The sequence below is a fragment of the Diadema antillarum genome, unplaced genomic scaffold (genome assembly GCF_040938485.1).
Source record: "Diadema antillarum isolate AM-2024a unplaced genomic scaffold, OU_Dant_1.0 seq00001400_RagTag, whole genome shotgun sequence".
Classification (NCBI taxonomy): Eukaryota; Metazoa; Echinodermata; class Echinoidea; order Diadematoida; family Diadematidae; genus Diadema; species Diadema antillarum.
This window is the reverse complement of record NW_027272155.1, coordinates 186,649-212,339: the sequence shown is the minus strand read 5'-3', so window position 1 is coordinate 212,339 and position 25,691 is coordinate 186,649. Positions and strand designations below refer to the sequence as shown.

The window sequence follows — 25,691 nt, the reverse complement described above, 5'->3', positions numbered from 1 at the left end:
ATTTTTCTGCTTGATTTGGCCTTATTTTCAGGACAAAAAGTTCGGGCATGATTCTTCTGAGCTCTGAACACATCTGCCTTTGTTCTTCTCATCTTCCATCAAATCTTGAGAGATGAGAAGAGCAAAGGCAGGATGTTGACCTGAAATGCCTTGACTGACATAGCCTCTTCTGTGTTTTGCTTGCTTGCTTGAGATGCCCATGATATTGTAGTAGGGATGCTTGTAGCTGCCTGTTTTGTTTTGCTTTGTTTTGTGTGTGCAATGCTGCTTTTTTTTTTGTAATCAGGCTCTTAAAGAAGGGCAAATCAGGACCAGTTAAAAATTAAGACGTCATAACTCATTCATTTGGTTATTCAAATTGACTGTCTAAGAACTGTTTTGTAAAATTTCTCAAAATTTTAAACCGTTTCTTGTGTGTCATTAATTTTTATACAGTTTTGATTCAATTTTCACTGTTGTGCTTTGAAAATTTTAGTCTTTCTTTTCAGACTGACTTTTAGCTGGTCTAGATTTATCTTTTAATCAAAAAGTCTGATTCCTGTTCCCCTCACCATCATGAATAATGTAATTTGTTCCAGACCTCCCAATATTCATCTGGAGACATGATTTCCTGCAGTGAATGTGGACAGGAAGAAGAAGTTTGGATGATGATGATAATAGGAAGTGTGATTATTTGGTACCTTGTCTATCAACATAGAACTTTCAAGTTTCTTATTGCTTCAAGGGACAGTATATACTGTGCAAGGAAATGAGTTGACATTGGTTTTGTTTAGGGCATTGTTCCTCCTTGATTTATGGCCAACATCTCCGGTAGTTTTCTTCTTACTCCCTTTACTCTTCCTGCCAAGAATGGTCACTTTGTTTGATTAATAGTAAAGGGTGGTTGCTTGTGGAGCATCAGGTTTTTTCTGCAAAGATGAAAGTAGATGAAGATTGAAGTTGAGATAGTGGAATGGTCTCTTCCCTTCGTTTAATAGGTACGTGAATGAGAGACCTATGCCTGCATTCATACTTGGGAATAATCTGTTTTGCATGGCGATGCAAAAATGTATTTCATATGCCACTGTTCACACGTAATGTACAAGGCAAATTATCCTAAAAGTTTCGAATAAAAAAAAAATCAAGCTGGAATGAAAAGACAGACAAACAAGCAAAATCCAAAATCATAACTTGGTTGCATATGAAATGGTTTGAATCTTGAGACCGTCTCCATCAGAGGGTGCGTTTCTCAACTCACTTCTGGCCCAGAAGTTAGATTTCCACACAACTTTCAAAGAGTTTTGGGCTGTTGATAAACGCAAAGCTGTTTTGATTGTGGGGTAAAGGAATACATTTCTGAGATGCTAAAAAAGATGCGATCACATTTTTGAGCCAGAAACACGTTTCTACAGAGTTGATAAAGGCAAAGTCGTTCTGAAATGCGTTTATAACTGGACCTGCCCATGCCAATCACTGCCAACTATAAATCTCTGCTCCTTGGGTCAAACTGTGCAATGGAGCTGTGCAGTGTTGAGGCCTCCCAATCGACTCAAACAACAACTGGAAAATGCATTTGCAAATGTGTTTCGAACATGAGAAAGTTGATCAATGCAGCCAATGACACCTCCACGATGTCTCCTGGAGATTAGCTGGGTCTCTGGGGAATCACATGGAACTCAAACATGTTCAATTTCTTTGCCGACTCTTTCCAGTCTCCAGCAGGTCTCACAGGCATCTCCCAGATGTCTCCGTACAGTTGTGGGGACATCAAGGAGACCTTTTATGCATGCAACAAAGGAGATATCTCAGTGAGATCTTTGCGATGACTCCACGACGGCTCCATGACATCTCCGAGACGTAAAGGAGACCAGAGAAAGAGGAGATTGTTGCAGTGATGATGTGGCGATGTCTGCAATCCTGCTTGACTCACTTTGTACCGGTACATGATGTGACTGGGTTTGTGCTGGCATCGAGTCACCTTCACCCCTTATCCAAATCAACTACTCCCATGTTACAGTTGTCATCATTTAACAGTGTACCTGTTCCTGCTACTGTTGCAGTTCATTTCACTTCCCTGGAATGGGCCATATACCACTTTGTCTTGACAGGGACGTAAGTGCCAACTCCAGAGTAACAGTACTGGCCCTCCACCATGCTGTTCAAGGGCACTGGTGGCCTGAATGTAAGGCTGCGTTTATCTAAAAAATTTCTGAGGCAGAATCAAGATCCTAAATGCGTTTGAGGCATTTTCAGTGGTTAGATAAACGCAACCGTGTTTTCAAATGCGTTTAGAAACACCGTTTTGAAACGCCTTTCAGAGGGCGTTTTGAAACATGTTCGAGACCACGATTGCCGTTCTGTGAGTAGATTAAAACGCAATGCTGTTTTGAAACGCGTTTATATCTCAAGGTCAAATCCCAGCTGTTTCCGGTTGTGTTCTCTGCCCATTATTTGTGTGTGACTGATGAGGCATGTGTGGGGGTATGCAGTTGACCTTTACTTCCCGGGTCAAACGGCGCAAAGCAGCTGCGCAGTGACACCACTTGAATCGCGATTGTATGATGGTTAGATAAACGCGGCACCCCTAGAATCGCGTTTCAAACCACGTTTGCAAACACTGTTCCAAACGCGTTTTGAAACGTGATTCTCTCTCTCAAGTTAGATAAACGCAGCCATTGAAGAAGGTAGATGGAGCAGTCGTAGCAGAGCACAGTTTGTGGATGCTGATGCAGCAGTTGATGCTGGAGAAGCTGAGTGAGGAAAATGGTTCGAGAGAGCAATATTGGTCAACACCTTTTTCCAGAGATGTCCAGGATGTCACCCTGGAGTTACCTTTGTGAGAGCACCTTGTTTTTAGGTGATCCGAGTATCCTCTCGGATCACCTTCTGTATTCTGTATGGATTCTTTGTTCTTTTTCTTCTTTCTCCTCAAAGGTTGTGCAGAGGTTAGCTCAGAAAGTCCTCTTCCCATCAATTTCAAAATTGTACCATATATGTATCGTGTCTCAAAGACGACAGATCTAGTTGTTCTTGTTTTTGTTTTTTGTTTTTGTCTCTCAAGTCTCCTTGACTGATCACTTGTTGAAGTCTCGACGATGTGTCTACCAATGAGATAGGCCCTTAATATGTTGAGGAGGAGTCCCGAGTATATTCGTGCGGGTGTCTGTGGGAAATGCGTGTTGTAGCAAAATCAAACTGTCCTCGACGGGTTAACAATGGACCAAAACATGACCCCAGGCATCCAAGTCCACTGAATTAACGGTTTCTTCATGTGCTGTTCACACATACTTTGCATCGTGATGCAGATCACCAACGAGAGTTAAAATGTCTGCACACAAGAATAAATGGTTTTTGCATCTGTGTTGCAAAAATTGATTCTCAAGAGCCATTTTGGATGTGTGTGAATGCAAGTTATGAGTGACAGATTGATGTGTCTCTGAAGAGTCTTGGACTGTCACTGTTATTTCCAACAAGTCATCAGTGCAACTCACATGGCATTGAGCCCTAGATTTGTATCAGCCAAATCAAAAAAGCCCCATGTTGCTTTGTGCAGATGAGATGAAATTCTCATGCCTTCTTTCATTCCATTTGCCTCCAAATTGTGGAAAGGAAACAGAAAAAAATACATGGCAGTGTAAGCCATCTTCTTCATTAAAAAACAAATCAAACAAACAAAACCAGGTTGTGTTATTTTATATACTATCATTCAATCATTCGTTGGACTATATACATGACCTTCAGGAATGTCTTTTTCTGGATTAATTTCGAGCTTAAGATTCATTACTAGTCATACTGACTGCTTCATTTCGATGACTGATCTAATTGTACATAAAATTGAGTGGCCTACCTGTTCTAATCAAAATTTTATTTCTACATATTCCAGTCATTTCCATAGCAATTTGTATCTGTAAACAAAGTACATTTCCACATAGAAGGATGAATTCAACTTATGAACTCGCTATCTTTTGAGCTTAGTCTTTTTTATAATAACTTTCCATGTAAAGCACCCACTGACCTAAAACTGTACTTTGCCTTTGGTACAATTTCCTTTGAACAGGTTCAGAGTTGCACGATTGTCCTTTGGATGCATGCAGTGTTTAACTTTCTTCCAAATTTACTGTAAAGAGAGATTGTTAAATACTGAGGAGGAATCAAACTCCACAGGATTTTAAGGTGTTGTATATAACTCACAATATAGACTTATTTCTTTTTTTAAGTCATGTAGGATTTGATGGAAACAGCTTGTATGCAGATGTAAAATGTTGCAAGGTACAGACTATATGCTGCACACCAGATTTGTTTTTAATTCATTGTATTGTAGGGAATAACAGATGACCTTTTTATGTTATCAACAGCCACCCTCACCTCGTATTCTGCTTTCATCAAACTCGGAATTGGCAGTGGTGCCTGCCTTCTTTTTTTACTCAAAAAGGTACAGATTTTAGGGTCCAGAAAATGCACTTTCCTATTCCTTCTGTCTTCAGCATATTTGACAGAAAATGTAACAAACTTTATCAAGAGTCTTTTAATAGGGATATACACTATCAGGACAAATATGACAGTGCCTCCCCCCCCCCCCCAAAAAAAAAAGAGAGGATAAACTGTATACGCTGAATATTTCGCGAGGTTTTTATTTTCACGAATTTCTTGAGTCAGGTGCTATTCGCGAAATTAAAGACACGCGAAAATATTGACTCTGATCCCGATGTGAATGTGACAGACGCGTGAACACTTCTCTGTTCAGTACAGGACTCCACGATTGCAAATTTAATCACTCGCGAAATCGTTGGGAATTCCTGATTCACGAAAATTTAGACTCGCGAATATATATCTCGAGAAGAGATAAAAACAGCTTCGAAGTGCATACGATGAAATGCAGGCTTTACATGTTTTGACCAAAATTGCTGCAATTTGCAATATATAAAGGGAGGTACTGAAATCTTTTACTCCTACAATTTCATTACTTAGTTTTAACCCCATCATACCTGCAGATAATAACCCTTGTGTATTGTTCCAATGATATTTGATGAAGTGGTGCTGAAAGGGTTTAGATACTGTAGAAGTGGATATTTTTGCGATACTAATTTTTCGCGCTTGACAGGGTAAGAAGAGTTTCGCGTGTTTTTAATTCCGCAGAATCAAGACATCACGTACAGGAACATATGGCTAGCAAAAATATTCGCGTGCTTTTATTTTCGCGGTAGTTTCTGGTTGCGTGAAATGCGCAAAAATTTCAACACCGCAAAAATTTCCACTTTTACAGTAGTGCTCTGAAAAGTTTGGAGGTTAATGCACTTTATGAAAAGGTAAACACAGTGCCCCCAGATCTGTTTTGATATCACAAAGTGTGTCTAGCAGCTGTCTGCAATAAATGTCAATGGAGGTAATTTTGTTCAAAATTTATGGAGCATGTCCTATTGTCGCAAGAATATTCGGGTAGAATGTGAGAGAAGTTTAAAATCCATTAGTGACACTGGGAGCCATGAAATAGCTAGTGCAGTTCTTTGAGAAAGGTAGTACTTTAGTGCCAGAAGTTGTAATCAAGGCTTTTTAGAAAATGACACGTAAAATAAACTTGATGTGTTGTTTTTTTTTCCCATATACAATAGAATTTATAATAGGTTGATAGGATGCTCATGGAAGGCAGTGATTTGAAATTTGTTTTAACTTGTCCATTTTAATTTTTGAAAATTACTGTATAAGAACTAGAATGTTTTTAAGATGCCCCCATTCAGCACAAAAGTATTGCTGAATGTTGGATCCCCCCGATAGATTCTTCAGTGAGATTGTGAAGGAAAGTTACTGTTATTATCAAGTATCTATGCTTGATTTTAAGTCCATGAAACTGATAAAAGGGTGTTGGAAAAATACCAGGAGTAACTTCTTTCTTCCTTTTGATTTAAAAAAAAATCACATGAAAGTTGTTGTTTTTTTAAATTTGTTCCTTGCTATATCAATGGGGGATAATTCTGCTTCACATTGAAGCTGGAGAACAAAACATTTTCTGTCAAACCAGAAATGGTTGCATGCATGAATCTTGCGAACTTCGCGAGGAGTTAAGGTTCACAAAAGTGAAATGCATGTGAAAGGTCTTTTCTACACAATGCATTGAATGCCAGTGACACTTTGCAAAAGTTTCGTGCTGCAGAAAGGCCGTTAGCTCCAGTTCGGAAAATTTCATGCTACGAATGTTTGTGGTTTTTGTGATAGTCTTGTATCTTCCACATTTATTGTCTTGACAAGAATTTTCCACTGGGAAAATTTGTAACTGGATATGATACTTGTATTTCTCATGTTTGTCATCATCATTGTCATTATCCCTATCACAAACGCTACCATTATCTCCATGGCAACCGTAGATGAATTATTGATGGTTAGTATCAAATGGGTGGATATACTCTTCAAAGCATTGTAAGAAAGGCTCAATTGGAAGACAATACGCTACACCTGAGAGGATGTTGTGGGCTAGCTATCCTCCATTGTATCCTCTGCTTTTCCCCCGGGGCGAGCTGTAGATGACAGGAAGAAATATCACGTGTCGTAATCAGTCACTGTCAGATGGGTTCCGATTCGACCTCATCGGTCACAACTTTCCAGAGTTTTGGATTGCTCACAGGAATGCTAAGTACTGTATTCACATGAATATGGTATTATTGCAAAAGAGTCAAAAGCCATATGTTGGTGAAAAAAGGGGATGTTTGCCCTTTTAATTTCACACTAGGTGTGGTGGATATTGAACATATTTTGATTGATGGTGGGCTAATGTTTGACATCTCCTTATAAGTTGAACCACTGCACGCCAGTGGGAGAGAATGTGGTAGATTTCACTTTGCCAGAAAAGCCACATCAAGAAAAACAAAAGTATACAAAAAAGAGTACCAAATAGTAGTAAGAAGTAAATGACAGTAGGTAAGAGTAAGAATGAAGTGAGCTGTGGTTCCACAATTGTGTTGAACTAGATATCTCACTGCAATATGAATGCAGTGTGTATATTTATCCCTGAATAATGTGATATATTACTGGAGGCTGTAATTCTAGTGTGAGCAGTGAAATGTGCCGAATAGGAAAAAAACAATGCTGCAAAGAAGACCATATCTGCCAGATATTGATCGGATAAGCAGATGGTGCTCTATGCGTGATCGTATCATCTGTGTAGGTGTGAGTCATAGATACTCATGTCTTAATATTTCCTTGCTGGTGTTGGTTCATCCAAAGATATACTTCATTAATGAACAGACTTTATGGCTGTGTCTGAGAGTAGAACTATTTTTGAACCCATCCAATGTGTGCATGTCATCAAATGTGTGGCATAGGGTCCTAGAACCTGTCCATATGGAATGACTCGATTTACTGTACACATATGCCTGTGTAGCAAATATTGCATGGTATGTATGATGCATTTGTAAGTGTGCATTTTTTTTATGCCTCTCTTAGCATGTAAATAAGATTTACATAGTTAAATGAATAAAGTAATGTGAGTATATGAGTTACCAAGCATATCCAAGTGGTATTCTAAAAGAAATCTATGGGTTTTTAAATCTAATATAATTTAACCTTTTTAAGTTCTTCACAATTTTAGTTTTACATGGTCGCCATTGAAAGTGAGACATTGACCCGCCTGTTTTTTATACAAACTGATAGTGTTACAAGCAATTGATAATTGTGTTATATAATTACTTACTGATAGGAATAAAGATTAATCTACAATATACAATACTCTGAATAATGCAAAATATCTAAGATCTCTTTCAGAAACATATTTAGCCAATTGAATGAAAAGTAAAATCTAATGTTGCACAAGTATAATGTATTTCTCCCAGTTTGCTTTTTGCCTTGGTATAGATCTCAAAAATGTTTTCTTTTCCTCTTCTAGTGTAGATATGAATCAATGGGGGAATTTATGTAATTCTGAACTTGAATACTCACAATGTGTAAAAATTGATGGTGGATTTCTTGCTTCAAACTCGGTGTCTACAAACAATTACTCTGCCAACTGTGAGTGAGATTGGACTGTGTCCCTCTCCATACAGAGTTTTTCCAGTATTCTGTACTGTCTTCAGACAAAAATATTGCAGGTTTCGTGGAAAATATGGTTTTTCAAAAATTGTATTACTGCACATGTTTTTTCCAGAAAAGGTATATCTTAAGTACTGTTTTCCACTAAAAAATAGGCCTTTTTCAGCCCTCAAAATACTGCCTATCTGTTTGCAGGTTTGACATACTGCCTACAGACTGGCAGAGTTATTTGTTGGCTGTTGCAATGAATAGTACAGATTTGTCGCTATTAACTGCATTCCTTTTTGGTATCTAAATGCTGATTAATGACAAGTAAGGCACATGTACCATGCAGCCAGCCTGTTCTGTCACCAAGCTCATCATCGTGTGTTATCATTGTCTGGTTATCGGCTTTGGCAATATCGGGCGCCAATTACTAGCTTACCGGTGAGCTTAAGATATGCTTCAGCTCACCCTTTAATAAACCTATGTTTGTCTGATTGTGAGCCCTATTTGTTATGGGGCTGGAGAGTAAACAATCCCCCTGAATTGGGTGCAGTAGGTACAGTGCACAGAACCTTTACATGCAGACCTCTTGTTAATTTTTCAGGATATGAGAAGGTGTGCTTCACAATTCCAAACTTGAACATGTCATGTGCTGCTCATGTGTAATATAATGATTGCAGGCTATCCAACTCTTTTTCTTTTTTTTTAGCTAAAGTTATATTGTGACAAGAAACTGGTTTTATGTATGAAAGCAAGCTCAAACATGAGATCGAAATCACAAGATTTTTTTTTTTTGCCCGTTCAGATAGACAGAAATATCCTGCTAATTTGTAATCATGACAATTTGTCGACCAAAGTGTGCATACCTGTATGGTGACCATTTGCCCTTGTGTTTGTGCACTGTCGTGACATGTGTTTTGAATGACGGGACACAAAATTTGGAGTTTTATGCTCCAGTGTTCACACAGCCACAGCAGTGCGAATTATCATGCTATGTATGTCAAATTATTGCAATAATGCGAAATAATCCCAAGATTTCTTGAGACTTGGAACGCGATGCTGATTGTGCAATTTGGTGGGAATTTTATGTCCAGACAGGTAGAACGCTTGAGATATGGATCACGATGCAAATCTCAATATCAGCTAATTTGGGCTAGTGTGAACCCCTCTATAGAGAGACATTTGGAGAGCGGGAAATGCAATTTTAATGATCTGTTCATATCATGCAATTATGTCATCTTGTCCCATGAAAGTATGATGAAGTGACAGGGCTGAAATATTGAAGAGCTATTATCACACAAAATATCAGATGGATTTCATATTATAGAAATCAACGTGGTTGCAGCTTGAATTTTCGTTTGTGTATCAGATAACACGGCAGAGGCTCTTGATAAATAGGTAATTGTTTTTAGCTACGCGCTCCCGCACTTGTAGATTGGGTGCAGATTTTCGTCTCTTGGCGGGCAAGTTCCAGTTTTGCTGCGAGTTGTATGCGAATGGCTCGGGGCATTTTTCATCCCAAATTACTCATTTATTGGATTTTTTTTGAGCAATCAAACCGCTGCATGCAAGGGGGAAGATGTGTGTCATATATGCAGAAAAATATGTCAGGTTGCAGAGTTGTATGCTGAGAGCTGTACAGTGTCTTTCCAATTAGATTAGCAGATTTGGCTGGGAGCATCGACTGCGATATTCTTCGACGGGAGAATGATATGTTTCAGTCCAATTTTTTGTGTTTTTTTCCCCCCTCCCTTTTTCTCTTCCTTTTGCTGATATTGTGAGGGGGAGGGGGGAAGAGACGAGATATGAATTGGATCAGAGGTAATGAAGGGAGATATGATTGGATTTTATTTCACAGCGAAGCACCTGGTCTATGCTCACTGTTAATGCCGTAGGTACTCCGGACGTGCTCGTCTTATTATGTGTATGAGGCATGTCTAGGCAACCATATGGTCTGAGAAATATGGAGAATAGGCAGAACAAAATTCTCTCACTCCCTCTCTGGGTCTCTCCCTCTCTTTGCTTTTCATTCTTTCTCTCCTTCTCTCTCTCTCTCTCTCTCTCTCTCTCTTTGCCGTCATGGAATGATATGTGATTATCAAGACAGACAAATCCACACTCAAGTTGTTGTTTTTTTTTTGTATTGGAATGGGAAAAGGGGAATGCAATTGTTGACTGTTTTATTGAAAATTGTTTGTGACAACTTCCATGATTTTCAAGGAAAGTTAAGAAAAAGCCTGCCAGAGTGACTTTACCCATGCATGAGTTACCATCAGCTGGAGATTTCTGAAAGGATGTGCACTAGTTGATTTCTTATGTCAATCATTGTAATGTAGATGTCAATAGACACTTGCTGTTACCATTATTTGTAGGATTTTTTTTTTCTTTATGTACAGTTACTTTTCTTCTTCTTCTTCTTTTTTTTGAGGGGGGGGGGGAGTGGTCCAAATAAGAGTCTGTCCCTGCCCGTGCATTGAACAAGTTATGCTTATTATTTTTTTTGTGTGTAATTTTTACAAATATCTTTATTATATTTTTTTCTGCTTACTGTTAGGTTGGTCTTTACCATTAGTTTCATGGAGAAATCAGTATAAAAGGTGGCACTTGTGTTCTCACCATTTTATGAATAAATGTTGAATTTTCTTTCCCTGGATAACGGTTTGATTAATACTGACTTTGAATGAAGGCCTCCAAGCTATTAATGTTTGGGCTGAAACATCATGGATAGTATGCATGGATAGTAACAGCTCTGTTTCTGTTTTGCCTTTTTAAGTGGGTATGATTTAAATCTGGAAAACGATTTTGTACAGTGTAGGTTAGTCGAAAAGAAAATGTGTGAAACACAGATGTTATGTTAACTTTAGATAGTTGAGTTGGCAGGCAAAAATACAGACCTAACTAGGGATTAAAAAAAACCCACGAATAACCCACAGCTGGAAAAGAAATCACAATACTTGACACCAAAACAGAGACAAGTTATAAGAGTTTCAAAACAATTTCATGGGAATAACACATGATTAGAGGTGTATGATGAGTATGATAGGAAACCCAAAATGAAGTTTGTTGCCTTGGTGTACCCTCGGTCACAACCTACCGTGCGTGTTTATAGTCTGTACGTTTTTGGTGGAGACCATGACATTCACATTTTTTTTTTCCTGAAAACGTTGGGGGGGGGGGGGGGTGCAAGAGCAGAGAGGGAGTATGTAAACCAGTATATGCTATACATTGTACTTAGTATGAATCTGTAGCCCGAACGCAGCGAAAGTTCGTCATGTCTGAAAAGTGCTACGCCGTGTCTGCGTGCTCTAAAATCCGTACCGAGGCGGTACTTACTACGTACGGACCCCAAATTTTGCCCACGCTTTTGCAAGTAGACTGCACGCACTTGTAAGTACGGTGGGTTGTGACCGAGGCTTTAGAAAGACAACAACATTGCCAGTGTCACTGACTGTAAAAATCAACCCAGTTGTCACTTTGAGAAAGTGAAATTGCTTACTATGTTTTCTTAATAGTGCATGGTTTTTCTCCAGTCGCATGACATTCCTGCCTTTAACATAATGCACACGTAGCTTGTAACAAACAAGCAATCATAAAGAAACAATTTCAAGAATGATATTAAATTATTGATATTGAAGCTTTGAATGGGCTTTGATTTTGGCACACTTGGTATAAAATTATTACCTTTTGTGCACAGTATAGAAGTTGATATATTAAGAGTACTAGTATAAAAAAGTAAGATCAGTTTTGAGGAGACACCAATGATTCTACTGAATTTCAACCTCATTATGATTCAGAAATTACAAAACTGTAAAATCCAAAGTAAAAAACTTCAGATTGGAACCGTTTCTAATGTCTCAAAAGAATGATCTGAATCTGAGAGATTCCTGGAAAATGTGATGAGTGGGTGATATTTTCCCCTTGATTCTTCTTATTCAGCAATAACACCATGTGCAATATTCATCATAATTTTCAGATGTTTGCAGACCTCTGCAACGAAAACACTGATTAGCAATATTCTGAAGCCAATTTTCACATTCTCTGGGAAACAACAACAGTGCCCTTTTTGCCTGCTATCTGAATCAGTGTTAAATTTCTCCACAGGTATTTGGAAAGGTCTCTGGCTGCCTTCGATGGCCGCTGATACGGCTAGCGGCATTCTATATTACCTTGTATTCGATGCGAGATTGACAGACAAGAATGTGTTTGCACAGCGTGCTTGTAAATAATGGTCCTTTCTCTCCACCCCCCCCCCCCCACCTTCCAAAAAAGGATGTATAAACCAGAATACAGTAGTTCTTGGGGGGAAGCGTGTGTGAGTGCGTGTGTGTTTGTGTACGTGTTCCTTTTTGCTGTCAGGCGTACATCTATAACCTAGATGAAAGACCAGTCAGGGATATTCGATATTTGGTAACTAGGTCACATGTGTTTACACTTGCACTTTTTCCTAATTAGACACATCACCCATCTCTTAAGTCAATATTTGTGCAAATTTAGCCTTTAATGGTGATTTTTTTTTCTCTGTAATGCTCTGTGAATGCCTTTTCATGGATAATGAATCACAGAGGCAGTATTGAAGGCATGCTCAGCATTTGCTGCTAGATGAGGAAAAATGATGAGTGATTTCAGCATGGGGATCAAGTTTGAGCCTGCAGATGGTTGATTATGATTAGCTGACAGCCAAGTTACTTTTCCTGTATGTACTCCTTTTTTTCTGTTTTTCTTGCAATCAATTTCAAGTTTTGTGCAATGGGGCCAAGATATTATCAACAAAATAAGTAGAAATGTAGGTTGTTGCCCCGTTCAAATCTAAAGGACCAGGCAGATACCATGTGAACTTTTTTAGAGAGCTTTTTTATTTCCCCCTATTCCATTGTGGAGCATGAGTCATACCTAGTCTCTGTAATATAAGATGTATTGTCAACACGTTAGGGCATAATGATTGATGTTTGCTGTGGTGCAGACTTACCCAGCACCCTTTTAATTTTCCTGATTGGCTGGAAAGTGATGCCCATTGTCAGTGTACTTTTTTTTTCCAGGGTAGAGGGCATCGGTTGGTTATTGGTAGGATCGGTTGAGGGGGGAGAGGGGATCGGGCGGAGTTCACTGTGCTGTATCCATTGTTAACCCTTCAATTCCCATCTAATTCTGACTGTATTCATCATCGTTTATTTCCTATTGCAGACTGATGTCACTTTCTCCATCAACCACCTCCAGTTCTTGACGATGACTCACCTACACTTGCCAATTCAACAACATCAAAGTCACCACGAGCATCGTTGGCAACAATGTAACATGTCCCTCGCCAAGGGCCGATCTTCTGCCCGTGATACAACCGGGCGAGGGTGAGACAACATTCAAATTCAGCTGGGATTTGGCGAGCAGTTGGGGGGGGGGGGGAGGAAGGTTAGAGGGAGGGAGCATCAGGGGCAGGGGAAAAAAAGGAGGGCATGGTATTTTTAGAAAGGGAACACCCCCGATGACAGGATGGAAGAGGGAAGGGGAATTGGCAGGCATGTTCGTCATAATTGGCCATTGATTCACCGGGCTCGCTCCGAAGAGGGGAAGCCTGGCATTGTTATGGAAGAATGTGCCAAATATCAATTGTCTGGTGAAGGGATCAAATGGGGATGAGATGGAGGGGTGGGGGGGGGGGGGAGAGAGATAGAAAGAGAGAGGGAGAGACTGAAAGATGGAAAGGGTGGGGTTAGTAGGGGTGAGAGAGGAATGTTGAGTCAGGTTCAAGAGCAGATTACATCTGCTGAGAGTACAGCACCCGTTTATCGGGCGTGCAGCAAATTTTTCACTTTCATTCCTCACGATTCCAATCAGTCATGACTCCGTCTTTAGGGATGGATGCATGGGGGGGGGGGGGAAGCCATCAGCATACACAATGATAAATTCCATGGGGATTGTGATGATTAATGGCGAGGAAACTCACCTGAAATTCATCACAATCCGGGTGGCATCACCAAGTGATGAGCTTCGCTTGGTGACATGTCGCATGGATGATGTACCACAAGAGGAAAGCCCAGACTCTAATCCCTATGAGTAGTATAGCCTTCGTTTATCACCACCTCCAAATTCCTTTCTTTTTGTTTTATTTTATTTTAGCAGAGCTTTGTTTATTCATTACATCCACCATCGATCTATCAATCAGTGAGAATTAATAATTCATAAACTCATTGCAATTTATATGATTGTCATGAGGCTATTTCCAGTGGTCATCTACGAACGGAACTACCGCAATGTACACAAAAAGCATTTATTTTAATTAAGTACAAATGGAATACGTATTTCCAGTCAAAGTTGACTTTGTCCCCCCCCCCACCATGAAGTACGTGTAGCAATAAGACAACGACAAAAATATTCTTTGAAGATTTGTCTCGACCATTCCCTACTAAGACCTTTATTACACATCTTAATATCAACATGGGAGGTACAATTGTATCTATAGATATAGGAGATCAATTACTGCAGGATTCTTCAGACTTCATTATTCTTTATTATCATATTGTTTGCACGAAATCATGTAAACTTCCTATTGAAGTCTGAAAGAAAATCTGATGCATTCATGTCCAGATTCTTTCTATTCCCCTTAGGGTATGACAATTCGTATAACAGTGAGAACTGGAAACAAAACTCTTATGAATTTGCGTGTGGTTGTGTGTGTGTATGTGTGTGTCTGTGTGTGTGTATATGTGTGTGTATGTATGTGTGTGTGTGCATATGTGTGTGTGTGTGTGTGTGTGTGTGCAGACCTGTCATCGTGATCTCTTTTCATTTTATGACTCAGTTGGGGTTAATAACATGGTACAGATTATTAAGGGATTCTCCAGAATTTAGGATCGGAAAAGCATATCTTTTATTGCAGAGTCAAATGCTCTTCATTCAAAATTGATGTTTCCTCCCCACACTACAGATCATGTGACCATGAGGTTGGGAGTGTTCGCCGACGACTCCGAGATTGTGAGCACCGATTTCTTCTTCTACAACTGCAGCGCAATTACGAGGTACTTTATAGAGAGTCATTGCTCTCTCTCCTATCTCTTCCATGAAACTCGCCTCTTGGAATACCCATGAATTTGTTTTCTGAAAGCGATGGTAAAAAAAAAATGAAATTGTCATCATTGATGTTTATAATGACATTGATGGTAGAGACAAAATTGATCATTACAATGTTGTCTCCATTCATATCAAAAGATGTGTGCTCCAGGACTGGTTGGTTTGAATATAAGGAGGTTGTAATATAAGCCAAACTAAGGTATCTACTTCTTTCACATCTGGAGAAAATATTCATGCAGCGAAAGCCATGTGATTTAATAGGGATTTCATTTCATATCATAGTGTCCCATTCCACACTAAAGACCATCTTTAAAAAAAAAAACAGTGCGCCATTGAATGGTGACATTTCTCCATTTTTCATAGCCTCTGCTGATCACCCATGACTTGTTTTGGCACTTGTGCATTTCTGTAGAGGATTGATATCACTTTTTATTATTCTTTTTTTTTGGGGGGGGGGGGGGGTAAGGCAGAGACTCCAACCCCAACCACCTTCTGATCTGGAGATTCTCCCGCCCGAAACCCCTAGCAAACGGGAGACTCCAAGTTAATGTGTGCGAAGCGCGAAGTTCCTAGGATTCTAGATGTTCTCTGGTGCTATCTAAGGCTTATTCTTTCAACATACGATAGAAATAAGTAAGAAATCCTTTCCACCGGGAGACACAGAGCCAGGGCGGGAGAAATCAAATCTCAAACGGGAGAACGGGAGATTGTGCAAAAATGGGCTTGCGGCGGGAGATCCCCCGTCGAAAACGGGAGAGTTGGAGTCTCTGGTAAGGGGATGGGGGAGATGGATGAGGGTGATGTTGGCTGCAGGTCAGATGTTGTATTCTTATATTTGTAATCGGGAGGGGGGAGGAAGGGGGGGGGGGGGGCTTGGAATTTTTGTTTTTTCTGAAGCAATTATTATGTACCCAAAGTCAGCTCTAGTTGGCAACGGATGCGACCCAATGGAACAATAGAAACTGTTCTCGTTGACAGAATACCCCTACATGTTTGCACCTGCGAGGGACACCACTGACAAAGCATTATGCCGTTTTCACGCTCTTTCTCCCAAATTGGCATAATAGCGTTGGATGTGTTGCATGTCCGCATGACAAATTTTTCGGAGACGGGAGCGAAGCCCTCGGGCTGTCATTCTTTATTCTGTTAGTGATGAGGTAGGGGAGAGAAAAGGGATATCAATAACCACAAACTGTATGCCAAAAACGTGCAGGGTGTTAGAAGATATTCAGACTTTCCAAAAGGGGGAGGGCAAAGCCAAGCAAGGGAGACACTGAAGAGTGAGTGCAAGAAGCAATTCTGAGAGGTTTAATTTTGCATTCGCCCGTGAATTTGATGAATTACCAGTCTCAGTAGGTCATTTATGTCCGAGGGTGAGACTGATAGTTGTGTTCAGGTCATATAATTTGTTTATAGGGGCTGCCAAGGGTGTAAAATCTTATTTGTATGTTAAGATTGTGGCTTGAGCAAAGGGGGGGGGGGGGGGGTAGGCATCCACAGCCTTGATAGATAGATAGATAGATAGATAGATAGATAGATAGATAAATAGATAGAATTATAGATAGAGAGATAGATATATAGATACCTGGATGGATGGATAGATAGATAGATTGATACTTGGATGGATGGATCATACTATAGATAAATGGGTAGGTAGCTAGAATCAGTGGTGAGGCAGTATTATGAGAAATATCTGATGGGTTCGTAGGCCATCATTTATTTTGTTTAAGATGGTCCTTCATTATCATACATTTATCTTGTGATAATCTGCAATGTATCAAATAGTGCTATTGACAAGGGTCTGAACATTGAATGGTTGAGAAAAAAAAGAGTTCTCACACTTTGCCCTGTGCAATCAGTCAAGAGTCTATGCACGTACCGTACTACTTGGAATTAATGGGTCAGCATCAAAGGTTTTCATTCATAAGTATCTGATTACCTCATGGTGACATTGGATTGTATTCAGGAAAGTTTTAATAAAGTATGATGAGTTGATAATTCATTCACTCAAAGTATCATGAAAGAAAATAAAATCGTTTTGACTTATGGAATATAAGCGTACAACATGAGACTTTATTTTGATGAATTGATTTGTGGAATGAACAGAATGATTGATATTCTTTTACAAATTCATGAAGAAATGTTATGCTTCATTAATGTTAGAGTCTGTTTTCACATGCTAAACATTTTTTTCTCTCTCTTGTCAATACTATTTCTGGTCTTTGTTTTTCCCTGTTGTATGTAATCAAATGTGGAATTCTTAATGGCAACTAAGAGAAGAAATTAATCATAGCAATGTTTAATGACTTCTACATTATTTAAGTTTTAATTTCATTATGACACCTTTTCTGTTCAATCTGCATATCAGTGGTAATCAATTTTATGTCCTTTTCCTTCTTAACTTCAAGCTGAATTTACAGGAAATATAAGACTTTTTGTATGATTGGCAGTAATTCTAAGATCAGTGTTAGTTTCTTTCCCTTGTGATAGTAGACCATGTATGATTTGTAATGAGATTAATGATGATATGATGTGCTATTTTGAAATGATATGGCAGGCACATTTTGCGTAGATGTACTAGGGATGCAAATATATCAGGCTGATATCTGATCTGACTACAGCTCTCTGATCTGCATCATATGCTGATGGACATAGATGGTATGATGCACGAGATAACATACAGGCTGATGGGATTGTATGATCAAACCACGACAGGTGTATCCTCTCTATCTTTAAATCTGCTAGATTTAGAGGAAGAAAAAAAAAAGAGAAAAAAGTGAGAGCATCGCCTCTCAAAGGATGAAATACGCATTTTCGTACAGCCGTGTGTGTAAGATTTCCCTCTGATATTCTTCAGATTTGTTGCGCCATAGTGAGAGTTCATGCTGTGAAAAAAAAGAGAAATATATGTATATATCTTTTATCTTTGTGATTTCTCTCTTCCAGCTGTTCCATGTGCACAAGTAGCAGATGGTCATGCGACTGGTGTCTCCATGACAACTATTGTACGGACGAGTCGTCGCCGTGCCAGGGTGGTTCCACCATTGCGGGAGAAACAGTAAGAAATCCGATTACTTTTCCCTGTCGTGTGCTTGTGCATTATGGTTTGATTTGATTCATGCATTATTCTTCAGTCTGCCCAAGTCTGCCTGTTTCAAAGCCATAAAAAAGAGGAGCCCAATCTACAATTATATAAAACTTTCGTGTGAATATGAAGCAAAGAAGACTGCCAGGTTTGAAGTGGTGTAGCTGAGACTTCAGCTGAGAAATTTGGGCCACATTATGTAGTCCTTCATTCAAATGGGACTCAAAAGCAATTGGTTCCAGTGTTGCTTTCTGACACGCATTCATCTCTTCCTTATTAGCAGCCTTGTTAACCAAGTCATGATTCAAATTCTGCTCCTTGATTCCTTCTGTTGCTTTTCAAAGCATCAACACAAAGAGGATATATGCCTTATATAGGGAATATAGGAAGGAGATACTACATATCATCCTATGTGAATGACAAAGTTTGCCATCTCTCATTTGACTCTTAACCCGTTCTGTGCGGGAACCTGGTGGCCTGTGTATTAGGTCTATGGGAATTTCAGAATTCAGTATGGAATGGGTTAAAGTGCCATGCTCATAATTTCCATAGCTTCTCTGGAGTGCCACCTTGATCCATACTAGTACTGAGTAGAATTCTGTGCTTTGTCTCGTCACACAATCAACATACAGTCATTATCTCTGCCTACCGACCTTGGTGGAATGAATCGTACACCTGACTGATTTCTTTGTTTAGGTAAAACCTCAGAGTCCCATTTTTTTTTGCATAATTGCATGTTAGTCTTTTGTTGGGGTCAAGGATGTTATTTTACAGTTTAATCTGGCCTCAAAGATTAGCACCTTGGCACTGAGGGAACACTCAGGTACATTAACCCGTTGAAGATGAGCTGATTTTTCTATAAAACGCATTTCCCGGAGACACCTACCCGAGTATACTCTGGACTGGTTTTGAGTGGGATATGAGTTGAGTAACAGTTGAGCTTTGTGACCGACTTGACAGGGAAAAATGTCAGGAATGGGATGATTCTTCTACCCATCTTGACATTTGCAAATGTGTACCCTTTACATGTATTTTTTGCTGCATTAATGTCACGTTGAAATCGATACTTGCATTAGTTTATCTGCCGTTGTGTCACAAACATTTGCCCAAGGATGTGACAGTGGACTGATGTGAAGTGAGATTGATCAGCATGTCACGAGGACTGCTTTCATGTGGCCAGCAGAATGTGATAAGGATGTGTACATGTTATCGCCATGGAGATGAAACTAGTACATTTTGTGCTCGAGTAGATGCTCAAACTGCTGGAAAATGTCTGCGATGCAAGAATGGGGAACATCCGTGTAACGAACGGTAAAATCATGTGACATAGCAGTGTTGTGGTGTACACAACCTTGCAACAGTGGATGTACTGTAGAACAGTGTGCCCATGAATGTCATTCCCAAAACCACTGAGGGGTGTAGAGCCCCTGCCGCTTGCCATTAAAGCCGCAGCGAACATGACGGACGGTCTACAAGGGAACCTCCGCGATCGCCCTTAATATTGCCACATCGATTTTTCGGGATGATCATTCATGCTTAGCCTGGATGTAGACAACAAAGATTCCGATCCGACACTTCATCAATCTGGAGGGTGATGTTGATGATATCTAGTCTCCGTCCGGTCGCAAGAATGAAAGAGGAGCCGATCAAACTGGGACGGCGTGTTCATGCTTCTTCTCAAAGGTCTATGAATAGATGCATAAGGACTGTCTGGGCAGGATTTAAATGGAGGGGAGAGAATGAAGAGAGGGGGGAAGTAGGTAGCAAAAAAAGAGAGAAATATATGGCATTGTAGTGTAACAACAAAACAGAAGAACTGATGTTACATGAGCAATGCCTTGGCAGAAGTTACATAGAACTTTATGGGAAGGAAAAGAGATTTGATGGGCAAATATATCAATGTGAATTTCTGCATTTTCTAAGTGTGGAGGAAAGAATCAGCTAATAATGGTAAGCAAGGAAAGGAGAGATAAAGATCAAAGTGAACAAAACTTAGAAGGAAAATGTGCAGTCTTGGATGATGGAGATTGCACATTAAATCATAAAGATATGATTGTATGGAGGAATTCTGTTTGGTGGTTAAAGTTGCAAGGACAGACGGTAAAGGGTAATAAAGAAACATAAAGAAAGGCACAGAGAGTAAGAGGAAGTGTAGAGATAGAGAGAGAGAGAGAGGGAGATCTTACAGAATTCAATATTTCCCTTATGAGCCTGGTGAGAAATACCACTGGCTGCTTAGAGTTAGGCTAGGCAGTTGTCTTTATTGATCTACACCCCAGGCCATGGCTTGCTACGCACCTAAGCCATGATTCAGAATTTTTGAAATTACCGTCCCTTCCATAACGCAATATAGCGAGAATATTGCGCTGAAGGGTGATGAAAAAATTATGTTAATGTGCTTTCTGGTTTCATTCACGTGTTTATTTTTTTGGGTCCAATCCTGATGGCAGTACAAAGTGAGTGCATGCTTTAATATGAGGGACTGATGTTGAATAAGCACAGACCTCACCGAAAATTTGCATATATTTTGTCCCCCAAACAGTCAGCATTTGTTGTGAGAAAAGTTTGTCCTCCATTTTAGGACATGGAGAAAAGTTTTACATGTACAAGTTCTTAGACTGTTCATGAATAAATCTGTTCAAGCGCTGTGCAGCAATGCCATTTCATTTCGAGTTACATCAAATGTTACATTCATACCTACCTGTTGGTAGTTAATAGTGGAATCTTTCTTTCACATATTCAACTTCAATTCAGCTTCTCTGAGAATCCAGAAAAGTCATGAGGTAATTGCCTTCATTAAGAAATAAGACTTTTTGACAACTTCATTAGTGCAAAAGTGTAACTTATCACCTGTCGTTCTACATACATCATAGAAAAAAAATGTTTATAAATTTACCTTCTCCATTACTCTATTTGAGAAGTTTTTCAAGGAGATTATGTAAAGCTGTTGCATTCAACACTCCACGAGTCATACGGGACATTGTAACTTGGGTCCAGCATATAAATTAATAGAAAACCTGTGTTGGTCTTTTTTTATATTATCGTTATCATTATTTTATTTTATTTATTTATTATTATTATTATTATTTTTTTTTTTTTTTGGGGGGGGGGAGGGGCAGTGGGGGAATCACTATGCAAATGACATCACAATGATTTACGAGATTGCCATGACTGTCATTTCGAGGCTTCTCCTAGACGCCATGGCAGCAGTCTCGGTGAACAGTCCTAACTCCCCGAATTTTCTTTTTCTCCCATTTGACTTTGTACAAAAAGTGCTGATATGAGCTGCTAGAAATTCACTGTGGCAAATATGTTGTTTTCATTCTTTTTTGCAGACGGCTTTCTCTGCAGTGCAAATTGCCCTTGCCTGGATCATCATGAGCTCATTAGTGGTTACTAGAGTGGAATTGGTGTTTTTGCAACATCATTGTGCTTCAATTTACAACCACTTTACTGCTTTATGTAGACGTTCATTAGGACTGGGTGATTCAGTCGACTCTGTTGCCATAGCATCAATCAAGAGACAAAGCAGATAAGCATGCAGCATTAGTGCAGAATTCATTGTCGGCTGACACAGGTCCGTCCCGAAGTATCGGTGGATGGTAGACAGACGTATTTCAAACCATTCATTTTTGACAGTGAAAAATAATGTCGGCAAATTGTACAACAGATAGCATGCCATGAGGCATTTTTTTCCGAACATCTGTGATTTTGACCTGCTTCCGTCTATCAAAGCCCTGCTACATGACATGTAGTTGTTGTTGGATTAGCTGCCTGATACGGGAGCTTGTTGTTAGACATGGAAAGTAGCCCATCCTAGAGCCAGCATTACTGATTTAATGGATGCCCTGGATTATGTCGGTCACGCTTGGTCTATGAAGCTGGTAGAACTCAAATCCCCGATGCTTGCGTCCACTATTTATAGTTGCGCGCGCCCCCACATGAGATGCCCCCGGGGAATTTGCATTTTCAGTAGCTCTCTGATCTTGTTTGTGACTTGGAGACCCCTTGTCTTGGCTTTGTGGGATTAGTTTGTGATTGATGTCGAAATAGAAAGCCCTTTATTAAAAGCATCTCTCATGCATATACACAAGTACACGCTTTGCAGAACAATATTCTCACTGCCGTCTTCATTTCCTCTGCACTGATAAATTTTGGCATACATGTATTCATGAGGGAATAAATTCATAAACAAAGAGCCAAAGGTTTACACTAGTGATGTAATGCCATGAGGGATAAAATTGAAATGAAAAGAAAAGTTTCTTTTTTTAAAATGTGTAAATTCCTTGTTCCTTCTCTTCTTCACTCTTGCACATCTTTTCATATTGTGCTGTAAAAAGATGAGAAGTTTTTCTGTATTTGTGACTTTTTCTTTAATGGTTCTGCAATGATTTATATCATATATCGATAGTAGTTCATGCCTGCAAAATATCTTGCCGGATGCCTGATGCTTGCTGCATAATTACTTTTTGCGCTAGGACCTCCAGAACAAAATATCTTCTACTCTTCTTCAAGACAACAATCACTAAATCTTTCAGCACAGATTTATTCAAACGAAGAGACAAGAGTGCCTTGTTGTTTGATTTGGTCGTTTTTCGCTCAAAAGTATTAACTGACTTTGATATTGCCATCAGTATGACAGATACAATTATGGTGTGGTTTATATGAGAATGTTGTTTGTAGAGGAAGTTTGATTGATGATGAAGTTCTTAAGATTTCTGTTTTTTATGGTTTTTCTATTTATGAAGAATAAATTGAAGACAATTCTTGTATAATTTCTTTTTCCAGAATTCTCTGTTTTTGCACAAAGCCACATAAGCACTGGACCTTATGATTTGTGTGTGTGGTTTCAAACAATATTTTTCAGCAATCTCTCTCCCATATCTCCGTGTACAAGCAATTCTAATTTGAGTACATTGTGTTTGTAGGATGCAATGCATTTGATTTTGTGGCAGTTGTGGTCAACGTGCCTGAAATATGTGATGGAAAGGAGAAACAAAAAACAAAAACAAAAACAAAACAAAACAACGAAAAAAAAAAAGGAGGTGAAAGGAATGAAATTCTTGGAATGCTGGTGTTTTCATCTAGCGGTGATTACGGCATCAAGGTATAACCAGTTGACACTTCTGTTGTTCATGATAAAAATTGATTCTATTCCAGCGGGGCACTGTCATTCTCTGAAGGATCTGTGCGTGGTGCACTGGGTACACTTTCCATGCCATTTACTTTGTGTCTGCTTGAGTTAAGCGAAGATTAAGGATCTAATGCAGATGTGAAAATATATTTGATATCTACAGATTGTAAGAGTAATATGCCTGTACAATTTTTTTCATAGTTTGATAACAGTTGTAGGCTTGTGTCATTTCATTTATTGACACTTATGGATTTTCTTTCTTTTGTTACAAACATTCCCTGGAAATTTTTGAATCGGTTGTGACAGTAAAGAGTCAACTGTTCCATGTATATGTGACATGGTGTCCTGTAGTTTGCAAAGCTGGACTATTCTGTACAAGTGGATATATTCAGAAAGAAGTGTAGACTTTGGATACTTTATGTTGAGAATGTTTGCAAGTCATATTCACTTTCATTAGATTTGCAGCATTTCCTTTTCACTTGTAAATGATTTTCATGAAACATTTCATCACCTTATTTATTGTTTTCACTCTAAAACATACTTCATTTTCTTCACAATCACAGATGCTTCCTATGCATGGGTAGTGACTTTCTGTGTAAAATGTAACTGTAATTTATTTATTTTCATTTGCTATTTTGTTGTGTTTGATAATGATATTGATAAGGATAATGATTAGAATAATCATGACAATAATGATGATAATGTTATTTAATATCACATTTTCATGAGGACAACATGTCTTTGCTCTCTACTCTCAGAGTCCAACTGTGGCAGCTGCCAAGGGGCCGTCATTTTGTCCGACATTACTTCCTCCAGACCAACCCATATACATCCCTGTAGGGATTAGCAGAGACATTCATCTTCAAGCAAGGAATCTTCCAAGCAATGTAAGTTTCCTTTTTATTTTTATGCCTCCGCCACGAAGTGGTGCCGGAGGCATTATGTTTTCAGGTTGTCCGTCCGTCCGTACGTCCGTCCGTACATACGTCCGTACGTCTGTACGTACGTCCGTACGTCCGTCCGCTTTCGTTTACGCGATAACTTGAGTAATATTGACTGGAATTTTACCAAACTTGGTCCAAGTATGAAGTATGATGGGGCAATTAGTTGATTAGATTTTTGGTGAAATCGGCTAAAGGTCAAAGGTCAAAGGTCAAGGTCAAATCATGAAATTTTATCCATTTAAGCGATAACTCAAGACTGGATGGAGCAAATTTCACCAAACTTTGTTGGAGGATGATGTATGATGGGACAATTACTTGATTAGTTTTTCAGTGAAATCGGACAGAGGTCAAAGGTCAAAGATCAAGGTCAAATCCTAAAATTTATCTGTTTACGTGATAACCCAAAACTGGATGAAGCAGCTTTCACCAAACTTGGTCCAAGGATGATATATGATGGGACAATTAGTTGAGTAGATTTTAGTGACATTGGCAAGAGGTCAAAGGTCAAAAGGTCAAGATCAAATTAGCTACAAATGTTGCAATTTCCCTCATATCTATGCAATGCCCGAAGGTATTTTCTTGAAACTTGGTGTGGACATGTACTACTGCATAAAGATTCTCCAATGAGAGTTTCATGTCATAAGGTCAAAGGTTGGTAGGTGAAAATGTTGCAATATCACTTTTCTCGCAAATGGTTCAATGTATTTTCATGGAACTTGGTACATACGCATGTACTGTCTGGCAGGGATTCTCTAGGGAATATAGGGGTCATGGGTCAATAGTCAGGGGTCAAGGTCAAGGTCAACTCCTCAAAATTTTACTATTTCCCTCATATACTAGTATATGCAATGCTTGCATTATTAGTTTCAAAACTTAGTACATGCATTACCTAATGGAGATTCTCCAGGAAATTTCCAGCCTGAAGGTCAAAGGTCAAAGGTTAAGGGTCAAAGGCCAGGTTTCAATGCCCCCCCCCCCCAAAAAAAAAAAAATATATATATATTGTGTACCGTTATCACACTCTTTCTTCATACCTTTGAAATTACTCAATGCATAAACTTCCCCAAAATTCCCCAAATATGTATACCTGCACTCTTAGAAAATTATGGCAAACCCAGTTCAAGACATTTCTGACAAACCTGTCATTTCAATATTTTGCCAGTCATGTGAAAATGTCATGGATCACACATTGTGAAGACATTGTACTATACGCCTATTGGGAGAATCATGCATTATGGCGGAGGCATCAGTCGCCATAGCGACATTTCTAGTTCATTATTATGATTATTGTGATTATTATTATTATTATTATTATTATTATTATTATTATCATTATTATTATTATTATCATTATTATTATTATCATTATTATCATTGTCATTATTATTGTTATTATTATTATTATTATTATCATTATTATTATTATCATTATTATTATTATTATCATTATCATTATCAGCATCATTATTATTATTATCATTATTAT

The 25,691-nt window shown here is 39.0% G+C and overlaps 2 protein-coding genes across 2 annotated transcripts in view; both read left to right on the top strand.

Moving 5' to 3' along the window:
• LOC139709025 (plexin-A4-like) overlaps window positions 1-13,212 on the top strand; it is a gene marked incomplete at its 3' end in the record, with an annotated part of 124,354 nt that extends 111,142 nt beyond the window's left edge. The window contains exon 7 of the mRNA XM_071620993.1: window positions 13,162-13,212. Within this exon, the coding sequence (XP_071477094.1) occupies window positions 13,162-13,212 (51 nt within the window). The remainder of the gene's footprint in view (window positions 1-13,161) is intronic.
• A 14-nt stretch (window positions 13,213-13,226) lies between these two features.
• LOC139709024 (plexin-A4-like) overlaps window positions 13,227-25,691 on the top strand; it is a 49,081-nt gene continuing 36,616 nt past the window's right edge. The window contains exons 1-4 of the mRNA XM_071620991.1: window positions 13,227-13,322; window positions 14,900-14,990; window positions 17,989-18,100; window positions 24,020-24,148. Of these exons, the coding sequence (XP_071477092.1) occupies window positions 14,911-14,990; window positions 17,989-18,100; window positions 24,020-24,148 (321 nt within the window). The 5' untranslated portion in view covers window positions 13,227-13,322; window positions 14,900-14,910. The remainder of the gene's footprint in view (window positions 13,323-14,899; window positions 14,991-17,988; window positions 18,101-24,019; window positions 24,149-25,691) is intronic.